The sequence below is a fragment of the Mus musculus genome, chromosome 5 (genome assembly GCF_000001635.26).
Source record: "Mus musculus strain C57BL/6J chromosome 5, GRCm38.p6 C57BL/6J".
Lineage (NCBI taxonomy): Eukaryota > Metazoa > Chordata > Mammalia > Rodentia > Muridae > Mus > Mus musculus.
Genome location: NC_000071.6, coordinates 115,322,954 through 115,341,225, shown reverse-complemented (window position 1 = coordinate 115,341,225; position 18,272 = coordinate 115,322,954). Strand labels below are relative to the sequence as shown.

The 18,272-nt window shown below is 47.5% G+C and overlaps 2 protein-coding genes across 4 annotated transcripts; one reads left to right on the top strand and one right to left on the bottom strand.

Annotated features, from left to right (window-relative positions):
- The first annotated feature begins 64 nt into the window (after positions 1–64).
- Gatc (glutamyl-tRNA(Gln) amidotransferase, subunit C) lies at positions 65–7,984 on the top strand. Its single transcript, NM_029645.3, has 3 exons — positions 65–384; positions 5,656–5,759; positions 6,632–7,984. The coding sequence occupies exons 1-3, from the start codon at positions 77–79 to the stop codon at positions 6,685–6,687; spliced, it is 468 nt and encodes a 155-aa protein (NP_083921.1). The 5' UTR covers positions 65–76; the 3' UTR covers positions 6,688–7,984.
- Positions 7,383–14,063, bottom strand: Srsf9 (serine and arginine-rich splicing factor 9). Of its 3 annotated transcripts, none has more exons than XM_011248158.3 (5): positions 13,727–14,063; positions 10,568–10,728; positions 8,937–9,109; positions 8,602–8,650; positions 7,383–8,568 (listed from the first exon to the last, which is right to left on the bottom strand). In XM_011248158.3, exons 1-5 carry the CDS (start codon positions 13,915–13,917, stop codon positions 8,507–8,509), a joined length of 636 nt encoding a protein of 211 aa, XP_011246460.1. In that variant the 5' UTR covers positions 13,918–14,063; the 3' UTR covers positions 7,383–8,506. The 3 variants fall into 3 exon arrangements, 2 of the variants coding, with proteins under 2 accessions (XP_011246460.1, NP_079849.1); NR_036616.1 differs by adding an exon at positions 9,687–9,776 and having other exon boundaries at positions 8,146–8,650; positions 13,727–14,049; NM_025573.3 differs by having other exon boundaries at positions 8,146–8,650; positions 13,727–14,049.
- Positions 14,064–18,272: the final 4,209 nt, after the last annotated feature.

The window sequence follows — 18,272 nt, the reverse complement described above, 5'->3', positions numbered from 1 at the left end:
CACACACCCCCTCACCCCCACCCCGCGCGCGCGCCGCCCTACCGTCTGTCCCTACGGGGGCCGAGAAGCAAAAGAAATGTGGTCACGGGCCGCGAGTGTGCGATTTCGGGCCCCGCTGGACGCGGGCCGAAGCTTTGCTTCCAAAGCGAATCCACAGGGAAAGGTCCAGGCGGCGGGGCTGGGGACCCAGGCTCCACGTCTCGTCCCCCAGGGCAGCGGTCGCGTGTCCCCCGCGGTAATCGAGCATCTGGAGCGACTGGCGCTGGTGAACTTCGGCAGCCGCGAGGCGGTGGACCGGCTAGAGAAAGCCATCGCCTTTGCGGATCAGCTGCACGCCGTGGACACTGACGGTGTGGAGCCCCTAGAGTCGGTACTGGAGGACAGGTAAACTCCCGGCTGCGGTCTCGGACCTTTGAGGCTGTTTCAGGTCCTTTGCATAATTGGAAATTTGTCCAGTCTCCGCGAGGATGGCTTCACTCTTCCCCTAGTTCATTATTGATCCTGTCACTCTCGTTTACAACCCTCTAGTCTTCTCAGTCTCGATGTAAATAGGAACCAAGTCCGAGAATCCCTTACTTCAAAGAGCCCTTTACCCGCCCTCTCGGGGGTGCTGTCCCCTCAGTACCCTCCAGCCTAGACTGGCTTACAAACCAGGTTTATTTCCTTAAAGTGTTTTCACTTGCCTTCCTGAGCATCTGATTAAATATCTGAAGAAGTCAAACACTATTTATATGTATAACCTCAAGTCAGTTCATATGCTAATTACGAGATATCCAAATAACAAGTTATGGCTTTTTTTTTTTTTTTAAGACAGAATCTGGCTAAAATTTCGCGGAATGGCTTTGAACCCAAGGTTATCTTGCTGTGTTACCACCCATTGCATTGGTTTCATGAAGTCACTGAAATGCTTTGCAAAGTTTAAATCTTGTTAGTCTCCTGTCCTTCTCACCTTCGGGTCTTTGATCTGATGCTCAGATCCAGAGAGGTTAACACTATTTGCCTAATATTACCCAGTAATTCACATCAGATACCTGATGTCATTTTCCCACCCAAGATCTTCACGACACGTGCTCGTGGTCTTCAGGTCCTCAGGTCCTCGGCTGTCACAGCCCCTCCCCATCTCTCCAAGCTAACACTGTCAAGTTCTTTCAGCTTCTTGACTTCTCCCTCCCTGTTACTTTTTTCCCCACAATTTTCAGTCCTTGCTTTTTACCAGCTCCTTATCCCACCTACTTCTCCTCTCTTAAGTTGTCGACTGCCATTAATTCTTTTATTCCTTTATACAGTAAAAAATATATGGTTCTACTGGTATTCAAAAGCGCTGCTAATCACAGCATATCTACTTAAATGTTAGTTCTCTGCCTTCCCCCTTCTGTTTATCCAAATAGCATGAATCATGTTTGGATTTTTTTTTCTTTTGTCTAGCACTGAGTAAATACTTGGGAAATGCTCAAATAAACATCTCATTAATTTATTTGGGGGAGAGAATAGAATTAAAGAGCCAGCAGTGGTGGTGGTGGTAGTGGGTTCAGCGGGTAAGGGCAATTGCTACCAATTCTGATGATCTTAGTCTGCTCCTTAAGACCCACATGGTGGAGGCAGAAAATAGACTCTAACAAGTTTTCCTCTGACCTCCCCAGGCACACTATAGTACATACCTCTGCCACATACAAAATTTTAGAATTGTAATTTTTTTCAAGAGTCAGGATTTCCTGTCTTCTAGGAGAAACTAAAGAAATGCAGTTGCTACAAAGGGAGGAGTCAAAAACAAACAAACAAAAAAAAAAGACAAGAAGTATTTTTGTCATGGTGTGGATCAAATTTGAGCTTGTCATTCAGTGGCCTGAATTTCTTACCATAAATTATGTCGTTTTAGGTTAATGAACCCGACAAGTCATTTTAATATGACATTTATAGGACTTCAAAAAAATAGGCCTCATGAATCCCAGCATCTCAGGCCAGACTTGAATGTGCTTTTAATCTTTAAATGTATGTGCCTGCAAGTCTATGCCTATGTGTGCAGGAATCCACAGGTTGGAAGGGGGTGCCTGTGAGAGCTCCCAGAGCAGTTTCAGGAAGTGTGAACTTCCATGTTGGTACAAGGAACGAAACCCAGACCCTCTGTAATAGCTAAATGCTCTTAGCTCATGAGCCATCTCTTGAGCCCCTGACTTGTTTTTTGTTTGTTTGGAGACAGGGTTTCTCTGTGTAGCCCTGGCTGTCCTGGAACTCACTTTGTAGACCAGGCTGTCCTCGAACTCAGAAATCCGCCTGCCTCTGCCTCCCGAGTGCTGGGATTAAAGGTGTGCGCCACCACGCCTGGTGACTTGAGTGTTTTAAATGCTTGTCTGAACTCAAAACATCCTAGTGATCCATAGGTGATCAGCAGTCTTAGGCAACAGCCATGATTGCAGCCAAAGCCCCGACTGGCTAGTAGAAGTCTGTCTACACATTTACAATGTATTATTTGGGTTGATCTACAAAGCCTTAGTGTGGCAGTGCCTTGGGCTAGGAGTTTGTGTCCAGTTATCTTATACAACTTATATGACTTCTGAGGTAGAGTGCCAGTTTCATACAAGAAGCAGGCTTAGAATTTCACAAGAAAAGCCAGGACCTGGGACTCAACCCTGTAACTCTCAAGTAATGCTGTGACAGGCCATGTAGTAACTCCTAAATACCCCTTTTGCCGTCTTAGCAAATCCAGAGACCAGCTTCACTAACATCTCACTGCAGCCAAATACTTCAACACTTTATTAAAACAAAAACTAGATGGCTCTGTGGATAAAGGCACCTGCTGCCAAGCCTGATGATCGTAGCTCAAACCCCGAGTCCCACGTCACATGGTGGAAGGAGAGAACCGACTCCTCCAAGTTGTCCAGATCCCCATATATGCACTGTTGCGCGTGTGCACACACACACACAAATTTTAAAAACAAGTTTTTCTTTTTTAAAAAAAATTTTTTATTTTATGTAAGTACACTGTAACTGTCTTCAGACACACCAGAAGAGGGCATCGGATCCTGTTACAGATGGTTGTGAGCCACCATGTGGTTGCTGGGAATTGAACTCAGGACCTCTGGAAGAGCAGTCAGTGCTCTTAACCGCTGAGCCATCTCTCCAGCCTCATCAAGCCTTTTGCAAAGGAAGTATTCTACCTTTGAGCTGTAACTCTAGCTTCCTAATATCTGGAATAAGTCAGCCAAGCTCTCATTCTAAGTCTGTAGCAAAGTGAAAACAGAAATGGGAGGGGAAAGTTTTGCAGATACAAGTTGTAGTGCAAAGCAACCAGGGAGTCACCGAAGCAAAGTGATCCAACTGTTGTACAGTTCAAGATCAGAAGCAAAGCCCCCCTCCTCTCTGCTGCTAAGAACTTCCTGTTACTGGGGTAAATCGCTGTCCACAGTTATAGGTGGAGATAAGTAGTTCGTAACCCCTTTTCAACCAGGATTCCTCATTGGGACTAGGATGCAGAAAGAATTAGTTTTCATTCCTCACAGGAAAGTGCATAGCTTATGTTAGCCTAGATGCCAAGGTTATGGAAATGGATATCTTAAAGAGCATTAAAACTCACTGTGAAGAATCCTGGTAAAGACGACAGGTACTTAGTAAACAACTGGCCTGAAACTGCCCATGGTGGCTCAAACCCATAATTGTAGGACTTGGGATGCTCCAGCAAGACTGATGCAAGCTTTGAGTTTCGTCAATGATTAAAGGAGACCACGTTTCCCAAAAAACAGATAGAGGCTGGAGATGACTTAGTTAAGAACATATGCTGCAGCTCTTGCAACGAGGACCCCCAGATTGAGTCCCAACACCCACGTTAGGTGGCTCACAGCCACCCACAATTCCAGCGTCTCCCAAGGCAAGGGCGCTCAGACCCCCTCACATATACCCAACTAAAAACTATTTTTGAAAAACCTTCTGGGGCTGGAGAAGATGGCTCAGGGGTTAGGAGCACTGACTGCCTTTCCAGAGGACCTAGGTTCAATTCCCAGCACCCACATGGTAGCTAACAATTCTCTGTAATTCTAACTACAAGGGAATCCAATGCCTTCTTCTGGCCTCTATGGGTACAAGCACACAGGGGAAACCTCCAATCATGTAAAATAAAAATCTCATAGATGAATGCCCCAAGGCCAGTAAGCATGAAGTCCTTGGCTGGTTCCTCGGCACTACCAAAGCCAAACAAAACTGTCCCTTCCTCAAGCCCAGCCAGGCCTGTTTAGCACTTTAGATTGTGAAGTTGCTGCAAAAACGCTGGCCCAGGACTGTGGCGCCAGTGTTTGCATTTCCCTTTTTTTTTTTTTTTTTTTTTTTGCTTTTTCGAGACAGGGTTTCTGTGTGTAGCCCTGGCTGTCCTAAAACTCACTCTGTAGACCAGGCTGGCCTCTAACTCAGAAATCCACCTGCCTCTGCCTCCTAAGTGCTGGGATTAAAAGCGTGCGCCACCACCACCGGGCTGCATTTCCCTTTTTAAGACAGAATTTCACTGTGTTTGTTGTGGAACACTAACAGTATGATGTGGCTGCTGCTGTCCTGAACTATCAGCAGGTCAAACTATCCAAAGGAGACTTGCCCACCACAGGCTCCTTGACTGTTTTGAAGGAAGGAGTTCAAAAGGCCCTACCCCTTCCCCAAGATTTACCACCAGTTAACAGTTGGTGGGAGAGGTATTTTTCTTTCCAGTGTTGTAACTGCCCATAAAGTTCGTGCTCCTACAAGTAACCCATTGCTTCACCAAGCTAGACTTGGATCTGTCAGTGAATAGATGTTAGTCTTCCTGGGACATTTTCATTCAGCAGTTGTCTGCCTTTCACTGTGGTGCACCTGCCTTAGCCTCATGTCATTATGTGCCACCAAACCTGCCTGATGCTTCTGTTTGTATTGCATTTATTGAAGATAGGTATGAGAGTGTCACAGCGCATGTATGGAGGGGAACTGCATCTCTCTCATTTGCATCCTAAGAACCAACCATCACCTTTGCTGGACCCTTTTCCACTACTCCACTTTGTTTTCTTTCATCAAACAAACACTTAGAGGCTGAATAGATGGCTCAGTGGTTAAGAATGAGAACTGTTCCTGCAGAGCACCCAGCACCCAAACCAGCCAGGCAGGTCACAACTGCCTCTCACTCTGACTCCAGAGGATCTGATGCCTTTGGCTTCCACGAGCACCTGTACTCATGTGCACATACCCACAGAGACATACACATACATAAATAATAAAAACTTAAAGTACATTTGATGTTTATAAAGAAAACTTAAAATACAGAGGTGATAAGTACCTTGTTGTATTAGGGCTTGAAGTCAGCTGATTTAAGATCTATGCTCTTAGGGATCCTCCAACAGAACCCTAAGTCCCAGAAAGACCAGTAGCCACCTTTGCGTGGTGCAACTGCAGTTTTTGTTGGGTTTTTTTTTTTCTCTCCCTTCTGTGTTAGGGATTTAATTCGGAGCCTCACATACAAGCAGCAGTCATTGAACTACTGACCTACTGTCCCAGCTCTCTGGTCTTTTACTACAGCACTCCTAACTAGGGACAGCAACCACAGCAAGGACTGTTCTGCCCCCTACAGCCTCCTTAGGGGTCCTGTCTCTCTGTACTCTAGAAGCTTCAAGTCTCTCACACTGTAACTCTGGCATTTGCGTTTTGCAGATGTCTCTACTTGAGATCTGACAATGTTGCAGAAGGCAGCTGTGCTGAAGAACTACTACAGAATTCCAATCACGTTGTGGAGGAATACTTTGTGGCCCCCCCAGGTATGTGATACCCAGAGTGGCTCAGACATTCTTGCTGGAGACAAGTACTATCTGAATGCAAAAGGACAAACTGCACGCAAGTGGTGGCATTGTAAATGACAAGTGTCCAGGAGTCATATTCACCTTTAGGGTCCAGTCACACTGAAAGAGAAGTGCAGGATTAAGGGGTGTGCGCAGCAGACTGTACATCTCTGTGCCTGGAAGCCTGTCTACAGGCACAGCTGGCTCCTCCATACAGAGTAACCCAAGCCTATTTGCTTGGGAAATTAAGTATATGACATCTGTCTGGCATTTCCTCAACTTTATTGGCAATCAATTCAAATAAGACTTAACAGTGCCACACAGGCCAGCAGAAACATACCTGTAAGTATGCCAGCCAGCCATGGTTTGTAATCCCTGATATAGCAACTTGCATTTCCAGGCTCACTGTACACAGTTTAGAACTTCTTGTCTCCTGTGCATGAGTTCTCAGAGCTGCCAGCAGTCAGCAATAAACCCTGTGAGCGGGAGGACGGAACTCTATGCTAACCATGCTGTCTGCCTTGGCTGGCTAAAGATCCTTACAACCCTGCCATGGCAGGGCCAGTAGTTCCTCCTACTTCATCATGTGTACCAACGGATCACACTGCAGACAGGACCTTGCTCCTGACAGAGGTTTAGTCTGTCTTTCACTCTTACCTGCATCTGTTCCTTGCACTGAACAGCAGGGATCTGGCTTCACTCTGAACCGTTAACTGATGCTTGAGAGTTAGGAAGAAGGACGGCACCAATACTTACTTCCAGTTCTCCGTGAAATCCAAGTGACCAGTTAGTTTAGGAGAGCCAGCTGGACATCAGGCTCAACTCTAATGTTCTTCTTATTTTTCAAACAGGTAATATTTCCTTGCCAGACATGGTAAACAAGATTCCTTCTTCCACAGCAGAGTAGCTATTCTGGGGAAGGGGCACCCTGTCAACATGGTGGACTCACAAGGGTGGTCATTTGCTACTGTGAACTCTATCTAGTATAAACTGGATTTACAGTTTCTTGGTAATTGATCCGAAGACAACTGGACAACACCCAGCTAGCAGAAAACCACAAGCCTGCTTCCAAGGAAATGGATCAAATACTCAGACTCATTCTGTCTGAAAAACAACTTCCTCCCTCCTCTGCCCCTAAAAAACACTACCTTGTCAAAATATCTATGTGGACTTTTCTGTTTAGGTGTAAGAGACAGATGACCTGAGATGAAGAGACAAATCAGTTCTTTTTAGTTGCTTTCCCACTGGCTTCAGAGCCAGCACATCACCATCTGTTTCTGGGTACCTACCTTATGCCTACCAGAGGGCTCGTTTTATGGATATGTTTGAGTAGTATCAAAGTAAACTACAGCCGGGAACTCCTAATTCAGAACCATCTTTCTTTCTCAGAAGGCCATCCAACCTCCACCTTGCACTCAGTCCATGAACAACATACACACATACACACACACACACACACACACACACACACAGTATACGTGAACACCCAACCCCCACACACATACCATGCAATATGAACACCAGCCAAATAGTTCCTTTCTGAAAAGAGAACTTGTTAAAAATAGCCCTAGGCCCGTCTTCATTCTTTCTCTTCCCTTTATCTGCAATGTCTGTGTCCCACACACACACCCTTTTCTTGTTGCTCAGATAGGCCTCTCTGTACATCAGGCTGGCCTTGAGCACACAGCTATCTTCCTGCTACAGCCTCCCAAGCACAGGGGTTGGAGGCCTGAGCCACCTCAGTGAACTCCTATTATGGAGAGTTCAGTTTACAATGCCAGATCTGAATTGTAAGAACTCCGAGTCTGGGTCAGAGATCCCTCAGTCATTCAGAGACCTTCCTATCCCAGGTATGGTGGCTCCGTGTCTTTCATTTCATTCCAACACTTGGGAGGCAAAAGCCAACAGATCCCTGAGTTCAAGGCTAGCCTGGTCTACAGAGCCAGAATTATTCTGAGAAACCCTCTCTGGAAAAGAAAATGGAAAGAAAGAAAAACATCAAACCAAAGAAACAAACCCTCCTGTTCTTCATCCTGAGCTGAGTCGGGCTCTGGTGCCCACCTCAACTCAAGGTGACCCATGACCTCCTGCAATTCCAGCTCCACAGGGGTTGATGCTGTCTTTCTGGCCTCTGTAGGCACTAACACACACGCGGCATAAACATGTAAATAAAAACCAACCTTTAAAATAAAAAAAACAGAGTCTGCCTTTGGTGCTGATTTTTTACAATCGCCACCATTACTCTGGCAGAGTGATGAAGTTTCTGTTCCTTACAAACTTCCATGACAACTCAAATGATGGTTCTCTTTGGTCAGTACCTATCAGATGAAACCTACATACTCAATCAAAGACAACTGCACGCCAATTACTAAACATTTAAAATATATTTCTGAACAAAACGGGCCCCTCGGGCCCCATCTCCGAGCAGAGCAGCCCATGAAGATGCAGCACTGATTTCCGTCCCATAGTCAGGGTGAAAAATGTACAGCTTGTTCCTGAACCACAGACACACCTTCTCTCTGCAGCCTAACAGGTCACTGCTAGTATGGTGGCTCTAGCCGAAATTATGTAGTTCCTTAAAATAAAAAAAATAAAATAAAATAAAAATAAAAGGAAAGAAAAGAAAAAAAATGTCCTAAGACTCTAATCAATCTGGAATGTAGACTCTGAGCACAAAGTAGCCCAGCTCATCTAAAAAACTGAAGAGACCCTTCCTTCCCACCCCCTCAGTAGGGCCTGAAAGGAGAGAAGTAGTGTGGCGAGCCCCGGCTTTGGTATGGCGAGTCGCGGCCCCTGGACCCAGACCGCGACCGTGAGTAGCCATAGCTGGTGCTTCTCTCAGGATACACTCGGATGTAGGAAGTCTCACCCTGAAATCCAAACAAACAGAAGGGAAGAGTGAAGACCCAGAGGCACGAGCAAAGCCCAGCCCTGGCACTCACTGTGTGCCTGGCATTGTCACCTCCCTCAACGTTCACTGTCACACGGAGGTGGGTACCCGTCCTCTCCGTTTCAAACGGAGGCTATAAGCAGAGCAACCCCCGTAGCTCTGTTCACTCTAGACAGGCTTTAAGGTAGAGTGACATCATCAAATGAAAAAAGTACGACCCGCTATTATTGCTGGTCAATTAGACTTAATGGAAGGCAGGAACCCACCTCGTGAGAGCGGAATTTGGTGTCATCCAGTTTACGCAGAGCATATTCCATGTCCTCTTTTCTCAAATATTCAACCATCCCCATTCCGTCCTTCTGTACGTCTGCATAACAGACATCCCCAGCTTCTCGCATGTGATCTTTCAGGTCCTGCCAGCTGCCTGATGGAGGAAGTCCTAGGCAGAGAATGGAAGAGAAGACCACAACCTCAGCCGTGCTAAATGCCCTATGAGAGCTGGCTATGCCTACGGTGGTCTACGCTCTGTGGTCACTTAATTCTTAAGGGTTCCCAAGTCACAAAGCATATGGGGCAGAGAACCAGAGAAATATACTGAAGTATATATGGTAAGCCACTGTGAGAAGCTGGTCTAAGTTAACTGTCCAGAGACCAAAAAAGCTCCCAACTAAGCAAACAAATCCGCCTATCACAGGCTTTCAACCTCTGAGAATTTACCACTCTGTGCTTCACAATCAATGTGACACTCCCCAAACCTAGTTCCAGGTTTTATCCATTAGGAAACTTATTAGTACCAAGTATTTCTTGCTGAACTTATTTTTCCCAAGACATGAGAGTTTTGAAAAAAGCCAAGTGCAGCCAAGGGAACAGCACAAGAGTCCGTGTTTTGTTTGTTTCTTTACAGCATGACTGGCTGACAGAGCACAGAATACCTCCTTAAGAGAACAACACTCCTCACTACAGTGGGGAAGGGGACACTCAGACGCTAAAGCTAGTTGGGAGTCATACGACCCTACCTGGTGTCATGAAAGGGAAATGTGCTCCTGCTCTCAAAGGCTGTGTTTGCTGCGCACAGCTCGGGACTGCAGCCATTTCCTAATAGTTTTCTAAGCAGGAGTTCAGAGCAGCATGGAGAGAAAAAAAGATAATGTATGACATCTTGAAGGAGGGAGTGGAGTCCTAGGGTTAAAAACTACAGAGGAACACAGGGAGACAGATTCCATCACTCGTACACATGACTATGATTGTGGGACTGTCACACTCTAGAAGGGCCCCTCAACTGCCCTGTGACGTGCAGAGGGCCCTGCCCGGGGTCTTGGCACTGCACTGATATTTTAAAGACACAGCTGAGCTGAGCACTTGGCACGTCATCTGGTGACACCAGTTATAAATAAAAGCTCTATGCCTTCCAATGCCATGCCCACGATTGTACATTGCGTGCAGCTGGCTCCTGTGATGTCTAGGAAGGAACATTCCCAGAGGAAAGAACTCTGGAGCAAGTGCTCTCCCACCATCTTGGCCTCTCACCAGTAAGAAAGCACTCTAAGAAACGTGTTTCTCAGACCATGGTGGCACACGCCTTTAATCACAGCGCTCAGGAGGCAGAGGCAGGGGGATCTCTGTGAGTTCGAGGACAGCCTGGTCTACAGAGTGAGTTCTAAGACTACACAGAGACTGGTTCAGAACAAAAAGAGCAGTAGGTTTCCGTCCCACATAGGCTGCATTACTTGCACGGTTTCATCCGTACAATGTCTGCCTCCCTGACTAACCAGGGCAGAGCTTTCCGCTGCCCGGGTGCACTGGCTCCTGAGAAGCCAGCATGTCCCACGTCCTCAACACTAAGCCACACACTTCCTTGAAGGCTAGACTCTCGTTCAGCAAAGTGGTGAGAACATACCTGAAACAAGAACTCGGAAATCTGACCGTCTTGTAGGAGGCCCGTTCCTTGCACCACGGGGCCACCCACCCCGACCTCCGTAAGTCCTGGGGAACTCCACACGGAGTCGACACTGGCCATAATCGTAACCGTTTCTTCCATAGATCGCATCCTCAGCATCTCTGCAAGGCAAAGACTGAGATCAGTGCTACCCCACAGCCTGGGTGACTTCTCCATGGAGGGCGAGAGTCACTGAGCAGGGAGGGAAGTCAGCCAGAGGGAACAGGGAGATGGACACCAGACACAAGCTTGCCACACTTGCGCTCAGGTGGAGGGCCGTTCACATTACTCAAAGTTTGACAGCTGGGACAGCAAGATGGCTCAGCCAGGGCATGCACACACTCTGAAGTGCAAAATATGTTAAGAAACTGAAAGTGCAAAATATACCCAGAAACTGAAAAATACACACAAACCAACCAAAACCAACTTGACAATTAATGGAGGGGTTTGAATATGAGCTCAAGATGTGACATGTATGCATGAAGGCAGCACAACAAACTCATTATTCTGAACGCACAGCTACAGTTGTCAAGCACATGGTTCTCCAGGGATGAGAAATGCAGATAAACAGAGTACTTAGACGGTGCTGACTCAGGGACTGGAGACGGCTCCACCGCTAAGAGAGCTCACTGTTCTTCCGTGGGACAGGGCTTCGGTCCTCAGCACCCACACAGAAGCTCGTAACAGTCTGCAACTCCAGTTCAAGGGGATCCTGTGTTTCTTTTGTCCTATGACCCCCACTATGTATCTGACATACTGGGTGCATATACACACACAAATCAGTTTTGGGGGGGAGGCTGATCCGTAGGATTAAAATAATTGTTGACAGATAACTCATTTTGTCAATAAACCAAATTTATCAAAACATGGCAAGCATATTCTCTAAAGCAGAGGTTCTCAACCTGTCGCCACCCCTCTGGCAAACCTTTATGTCTCAAAATATCTATATGGCTATCCATAGCAGTAGCAAAATTAGCTATGAAGTAGCAAGGGAAATAATTCTATGATTGGAGGTCACTACAACATGGAGAACTAACTGTATTACAGAAAGGTTGAGAACGCCCACTGACAGCTTGGAAACATCCTACAATAGGCCTTGTAATAGTCTTCCACAAGACAGAGCTCACGGAGCAGGAGACACATTAAAAGTGTTTCAAAAACCAGGCACCCGGGAGGCTGAGGCAGGGAGTTCTGAGACCACCGTGGTGGACAAAGAAAGACTGCCTCAAAAAGTCACTGCAAAATTAAATTAAAGACAAATGAGAGGAGGGCCCATCAGCATCCACAGGACAGTTCCCAACCATCAGTAACTCCAGTCCCAGGGGAGCCAACCACCTCTTCTGACTTCCTTGGGCAACAGGCATGCACATGGAGCAAATATAGCCAGGTAACACACACACATAAGTCATCTTAATAAATAATACATAAATTAAAAAAAAGAAAAAAAAAGATAAGAGGTCTAGGTTCTGTGACTCACGTCTTTAACACCAGCTACAGGAGCCAGAGGCAAGCGGATCTCTGTGAGTTCAAGTTCAGGCCAGTCAGAGCTATAGTATAAGACCCTGTCTAAAACACACACACACACACACAAAAGGCATCAAGGAACACGACCATGGCACCTTGATTGCTGGAGTGAATTACAATGGACTGGAAGGGTCAGGCGTATTAGGGATTAAAAGCAGAATTTGTAGGTAAAGGATCTAAGTTACCTCTTGAAGCTTTTATAACTCTAATTGAGAAATTATAGTTAATTTATAACTGCCTATCCAACAGTTATCAAATCTTAAGTGCTTTCTTTGAAACTTCCCAAATAGAGCAGAATATAGGTCTTTTGTCACACCACACAGTAGTTACGGGGTGCAAATCCTACCTAGATCCTCTCCAAACACCTACCAATTGTTATCCCTTTACTAACCTCTTGCATTAAACAATCCGCATTTTGTGTGAAATACGGTCAGCATCCTCTGCTTCATGGGCTATTGAAAAACGCTAACTACACGAGGCGTGGCACTTGACACAGAACTTGACTATTAAAGACACAATGGCACTGTTCATTAGGGCCATAATTTTTCTCACGTTCATTTGTATTTAAAAAAAAAAAAAAAAGCTTCAGTCTATTTTTTGAGGCAAACTGCAAGACACTTAGGGGATAAGCTGGGTTAGTCTTCAACCATCGAAGTCCGGAGTACTTCTACTGTGAATCCGTAATCTCCAACCCAGGCCGGCGAGACACCGGGTCGGCAGGCAGAGATGAAGCTCTCCTCCCAACGAGGCTGAGAAGACAGGGAACAGGTCCTTACTGACCCTCCCAAGGGGACGACCGCCAACGGCGCAGAGATCTCTAAACTAAAGCATACTTTCCGGCCTCTTCCTGACCCAGGGCTCACGACATTTGCACACACACACAAAAAAAATAAAAATAATAATTAAAAAAAAAATCAAAGATCCTTCGGCGCGGGTTTTGGGGGAGCCTAGCTTTTCCACATCCCTGCTACAATTAACTTCTGGCTTCTGGCGGGGAATTAACTTCCCTCATTAGAGGGGAATGAAATCAGAGATGCTAACCCCCCACCCGTCTCTCTCTCCCGCTGTTTAATCTGATCCCCCTTTACTAGAACTAGGCTCGGTGGGGCGCCCAAGTGAGGGCTGGCTCCAGACACCCCGCTTTTCAGCCGCCCAAGGCAACCTGTGGTCCCCGCCAACGCCGTCTGTTCCCCGGTAACGGCGAGGGCCACCCCCACCCACAGACCCGAACCCGGACTCGGGAGGAGGGGGCGGGATGGGCGACTGTCGCCTTCGGCCGAGTCCTCTGCAGGGTCGGTTCGGGGGACCCGAGCCCCGCGCTTCCCTCATTTCGGGGTGCTTCCCGTTAGGGTGCTTTTCCCAAACTCGAGGGCTGGGCAGAGCGCGCTGGTTTTTACCCTCCTCGGGGGCAAGTCGGGCGGGCTGGAGCCTTCCGATTGAAGGAAGTGACACCAGGCAAAGCCGCCTCCAGCCGGGGGTGGGGGGGGGGCGCCGCGAGGGGTCAGCACGGCGGGGAGGGGGAGGGGAAGGCGCTGGGGGAGGGGAGGGGAGGCCGGGCCCGGCGGAGATGGGGCGAGCCGCCGGCGGAATCCTCACCGCGGGTCCTCGAAGCGCACGAAGGCGAAGGGCACGAGGCCGTGCCGGTTCTTGAGCTCGATCTCGCGGATGCGGCCGTACTTGTAGAACAAGTCCTCGAGGTCCTTCTCGCGCACGTCGGACGGAAGGTTGCCCACGTAGATGCGCCCGTCGCCCTCGCCGCCGCGCTCGTCCGCCCAGCCCGACGACATCCGCACCGGCCGACGCCGCGGGCCCGCCGCAGCCCACGTCCCGTCGCAGCCGCCTCCGCCGCCGACGCCGCCTCCTCAGCCCGGGGCCCCCCGCCGCAGCCTCCCCCGCGGGCTCCCGAGGCGCTCAGCCGCACTGCATTGTGGGAACGCGGCGCGGAAGCCGTGAGGAAGCGGGGGCGGGAGGGGGCGGCGGTCGGAGGATTTTTAAAGCGATCTTAAAGGGGTAGCCGCCGCCGCGAGGTGCGCTTGCGCAGAGGGCGGGGTCTCTCCCTAGAGATGCGAGCGGAAGGTTCCCGGAGGTGGGACCCGAGCGCCTCCTAAGCTGGTAGGTCACTAAGCTTGGGGCTGTCCTTCTGAGGAGAAGGACGCGGACCCCACAGAAGCCCTCAGACTGCCCAGCGCTGGGCTATCCTGGCCCTCGGTCTCAGGTCTGTAGTCGTCCCTTAGACCCGAGGTGTAAGCCTGAGATGGTCGCCAAAGCTTGGTTGTCCGAGTTTCTGGAGAATGGAGAGTGGATGCGCAAACCTTTCGTTCCAACACTCCGAACCCGGACAGAGGCAGGAGCAACTATCTCCATGAGTTCAAGGCCAGCCTGGTTTACATAGAGAAATAAAAGGTATAGTGGAGAAGAAGGTTTATTGTAGGTATGTGGGAGAGCATACTATACTCAGAGGGAGGCCATCTAGGAGAGTCCAGAAGGGGACGAGACCAGGCAGAACTGGGCCCTGTGAGGAGAGGCGGGAAGGAGAGGGGAAACAGATCCTGCAGTCAGAAGGTCAAAAGGTGTAAAAAGAGGAAGGTAGTCAAGATGTCTGGATTATATAGGGAAGAGCCTCTAGGGGAAGGGCAGCCTAGCCCCTGGCCTGGAGGGCGGGGTATGTCAGCCAAACCCTGTAACAGATAAGGACTGGAGGATGCCAGAAGCTGGAGACCAGGTCTGCTTTGGTATCTTATATAGGCACCTCAGCGGATCATCCCGGGTTTGAAACTTCACAGCTACCCTGTCTCCAAGAAAGAGAGAGAAAAGAGAATCTGTGGAGGATACGCATGTATTATTTCATATCACCACAAGCATCACTGTAGAGTTTGCCTATTTGTGCATTCTAAACTATAGAACAACCTCACCAAACAAAACAGTGAGTGGGAATGCATGCCAGTAAATCTCACTCTCCTGAGGCTAAGGTGAGAGACTTTAAAATTCTAGGCTAGCCTTGACAACAACTTACTGAGATCCTACCCTGAAAAACTATTCAAACCTAGATGCCTGGAGGGATATAAGGCAAAGATAGCAAGATGATAGAGAGCTGTAACCCTAGGCAGCTCGGTTGTTGTTTCATTTGTTCTCTGTAAGATTTTTGGATCCCAGCCTAAGGCTACACCATAAAACAATATGTCCAGGGGCTGGAGAGATGGTGCCAGTGATTAAGAGCCTTGACTGCTCTTCCAAAGGACCTGAGTTCAATACCCAGTACCTACATGGCAGCTCACAGCTGTCTGTAACTCCAGTTCCAGGAGATTGCCACCCTCACACAGACAGACATACAGGCAAAAACACCAATGAACATACAATAAATCTTTAGAAACAAAAAACCCAAAAGCCTCAAATTACATATCTTTATGTTTATCCTTGTATTCTGTGTAGTTAGAGAAAAAAAAAAAGGCAGGTGGATCTCTGTGAATTTAAGGCCAGCCAAGTGTGCAGAGCTAATCCCAAGACAGCCAAGGAGGCACAGAGAAAAACTGTCTTAAAAAAAAAAAAGCAGGGGGGTGGGGTGGTGTATAGGGGACTTTTGGGATAGCATTTGAAATATAAATGAAGAAAATATACAAGAAAAAAAAAAAAAGCCAGGCGGTGGTGGTGCACACCTTTAATCCCAGCACTCGGGAGGCAGAGGCAGGCAGATTTCTGAGTTCGAGGCCAGCCTGGTCTACAGAGTGAGTTCCAGGACAGCCAGGGCTACACAGAGAAACCCTGTCTGGAAAAAACAAAACAAAACAAAGATACATATAACTAGGTATTGCTTATTACCCAAAAGCATAGAAACTTTTCAAAGGATGTGGGTGGAGAAGGTCACCTTCAGCAATACATGGAGTTTGAGGGCAACCCAGCCTACATCAGAAAAGCAAAACAAAACAAAAACCTAACTAAATGCTAAGATGTCAGCGTAAAAGTAAAATCTTCCGTCTGTGGAGCTACCTCCTTGCGTTCACCTCTCCTATATTTTTGCCTCTCCTATATTTGGGTAAGACATCTGCTGATGGCAACAATCCTCTATTTTTGTACTTTTCTGTGTTTACCAAATTGTAATTAGCCTGTACTCGGTTTTATAAGTAGAATAAAGTGCAATAAATGGCCTCTCAGATATGACTGCGTCTTGCGTCTGGGATATGCAACGCTTCTGACTGCTCTTACCAGGCCCCAAAGGCAAACTGGGAAGACCCCTGGCCAGATGGAATCTCGAATCTAAGTGTATGTTTTTAAAGCTCTCCCCAGAGGGCATGGTGACACACACCCTTAATTTCTGTACTTGGGAAGCAGAGGCAGGATGCTCTACATAGTGAGTTCAAGGCCAGCTGAGGCTATATAGTGAGTGAGATACTGTCTCAAAAAAAAAAAAAAAAGGCATTAAAAAATCTAAATTTGGGCTGGCAAGATGGCTCAGTGGTTAAGAGCGCCGACTGCTCTTCTGAAGGTCCTGAGTTCAAATCCCAGCAACCACATGGTGGCTCACAACCATCCGTAATGAAATCTGATGCCCTCTTCTGGAGTGTCTGAGGACAGCTACAGTGTACTTACATATAATAAATAAATAAATCTTTAAAAACAAAACATTGTTTAAAAAAAATCTAAATTTTTCAGAGTATACTTAGATGTATTAATGTTTCTCAATTATCATTTCCATGTAGTATTGCAAAGATTTCTGGTTTTGCTATTGGAGAAAACTTGGTAGTATCCTAGAGAGAGAGAGAGAGGAGTCAGCTGATAGGAAGGACTCCAGATGGAAAAACTTAGGATTGGCTAAATTGTTAGGAGACAGTTAGGACCCGGTGTGGAACTTAAAGGTGGAGGATTTTGTTCCTGTAAAGCCAGATCCTGACTTTTTGTAGATTCCAACACAAATCAGACCAAAACCTGGCTTCCTGTTCACACTCTGCTAAGGCACAGATTGTAGACAGGGAAACATCTATTGATCTCATTAGTCACCATCTTTGGATTTAAATTAGGCCGTGTTTTCTGACCAGGCAGTTGCTCTGAAGCAGTCAGGTAAAGTAGTTTAGTGAAGGGTAAGACCCTTGAGACCACCTTGGGGTGCTGCCTCCCATGTTTAAGAACCCCTGAGGGGAGGCTCCGGAGAGTTGGCTTAAGTGGTAAAATGCTTGCCATGCAAGCATAAAACCCAGGCTCAGCTTCTAGAGCCTTAAGTGAAGAGCTACAGTGAAAGCGACAGAGGGGGTAGGGGGGTAGGGGTGGAGAGGCGAGACAGGTGGGCCAAGGGCTCCCAGCAGCCAGTCATACATGTACACACACGCATGTGCACATGCATAGAAACATGTACACACATGCACAGTACACAGGCATAAGCTTTTTAAAAAAAATAGATCTTAGGCTACCAAGATGGCTCGGGGTGGAGTCGCTTGCTGCCAGCTCCAACAACTTGAATTTATTCCCCCGGACCCACATGGTGAAAGGAAAGAACCAGGCCCCACCAGTTTCTGGCCTGACCTACCCTGGATGTTGGGGTAATCTACCCCCCTACATACACACACATTTAATCACATGACTATGTAGGTCTGCCCCGGTGTTTTCAGTTGTTAATTGCTATGCAGGCAGAGCCATGTGCCGGCAGGATATTTGGTATTATCATTTCTCTGACCCATCACCTGCTTTCTATAAGTAAATGCTTGTCCTTCCTCACCTGTTCAGAGGACAATCCCCTGCAAATAATCATGTTAAAAAAGCAAGCAGCCATGGCGGTAAAGGTTGAGTAACCCGCTATGCCAAAGGGCAACACAGAGAGAAGCACCAGGTGATGTCCTGTTGCCGGTCGGTTCAGACTGGGTGAATAAGGATGAATAAATATGGCTTTTTGTAGAATAAGGAGCTGTTGGCTGAGGCTGGGGCAGGAGGACCATGAAGACCAGGAGGAGAGAAGCTGGTGGGAAGGATGTAGGACACTGAGAACCACGTGGAGAGACTCAGGGACAGAGAAGTCGTGTTCCGTTATCTGGGGAACCTGAGAAACTGCCCCAGCAAACAGGCCAACAGCTCCAAACTATATAGATGTCTCTGTGTCTTTATTATTAAACCTCAAGTGGGACCCTAAAAGCTCCGTGTCTTAGTCAGGGTTTCTATT

Bases quoted from the DNA above. Each gene is read 5' to 3' on its own strand.
- Srsf9 (NM_025573.3), bottom strand. From the start codon at position 13,917: ATGTCGTCGGGCTGGGCGGACGAGCGCGGCGGCGAGGGCGACGGGCGC. The intron at 10,729-13,726 runs GTGAGGATTCCG...TTTGCCTTGCAG, and splicing joins GTGCGCTTCGAGGACCCGCG to AGATGCTGAGGATGCGATCT. The intron at 9,110-10,567 runs GTATGTTCTCAC...TTCTCTGCCTAG, and splicing joins TTTCCGAGTTCTTGTTTCAG to GACTTCCTCCATCAGGCAGC.
- Gatc (NM_029645.3), top strand. From the start codon at position 77: ATGTGGTCACGGGCCGCGAGTGTGCGATTTCGGGCCCCGCTGGACGCG. The intron at 385-5,655 runs GTAAACTCCCGG...TGCGTTTTGCAG, and splicing joins GAGTCGGTACTGGAGGACAG to ATGTCTCTACTTGAGATCTG. The intron at 5,760-6,631 runs GTATGTGATACC...TTTTTCAAACAG, and splicing joins ATACTTTGTGGCCCCCCCAG to GTAATATTTCCTTGCCAGAC.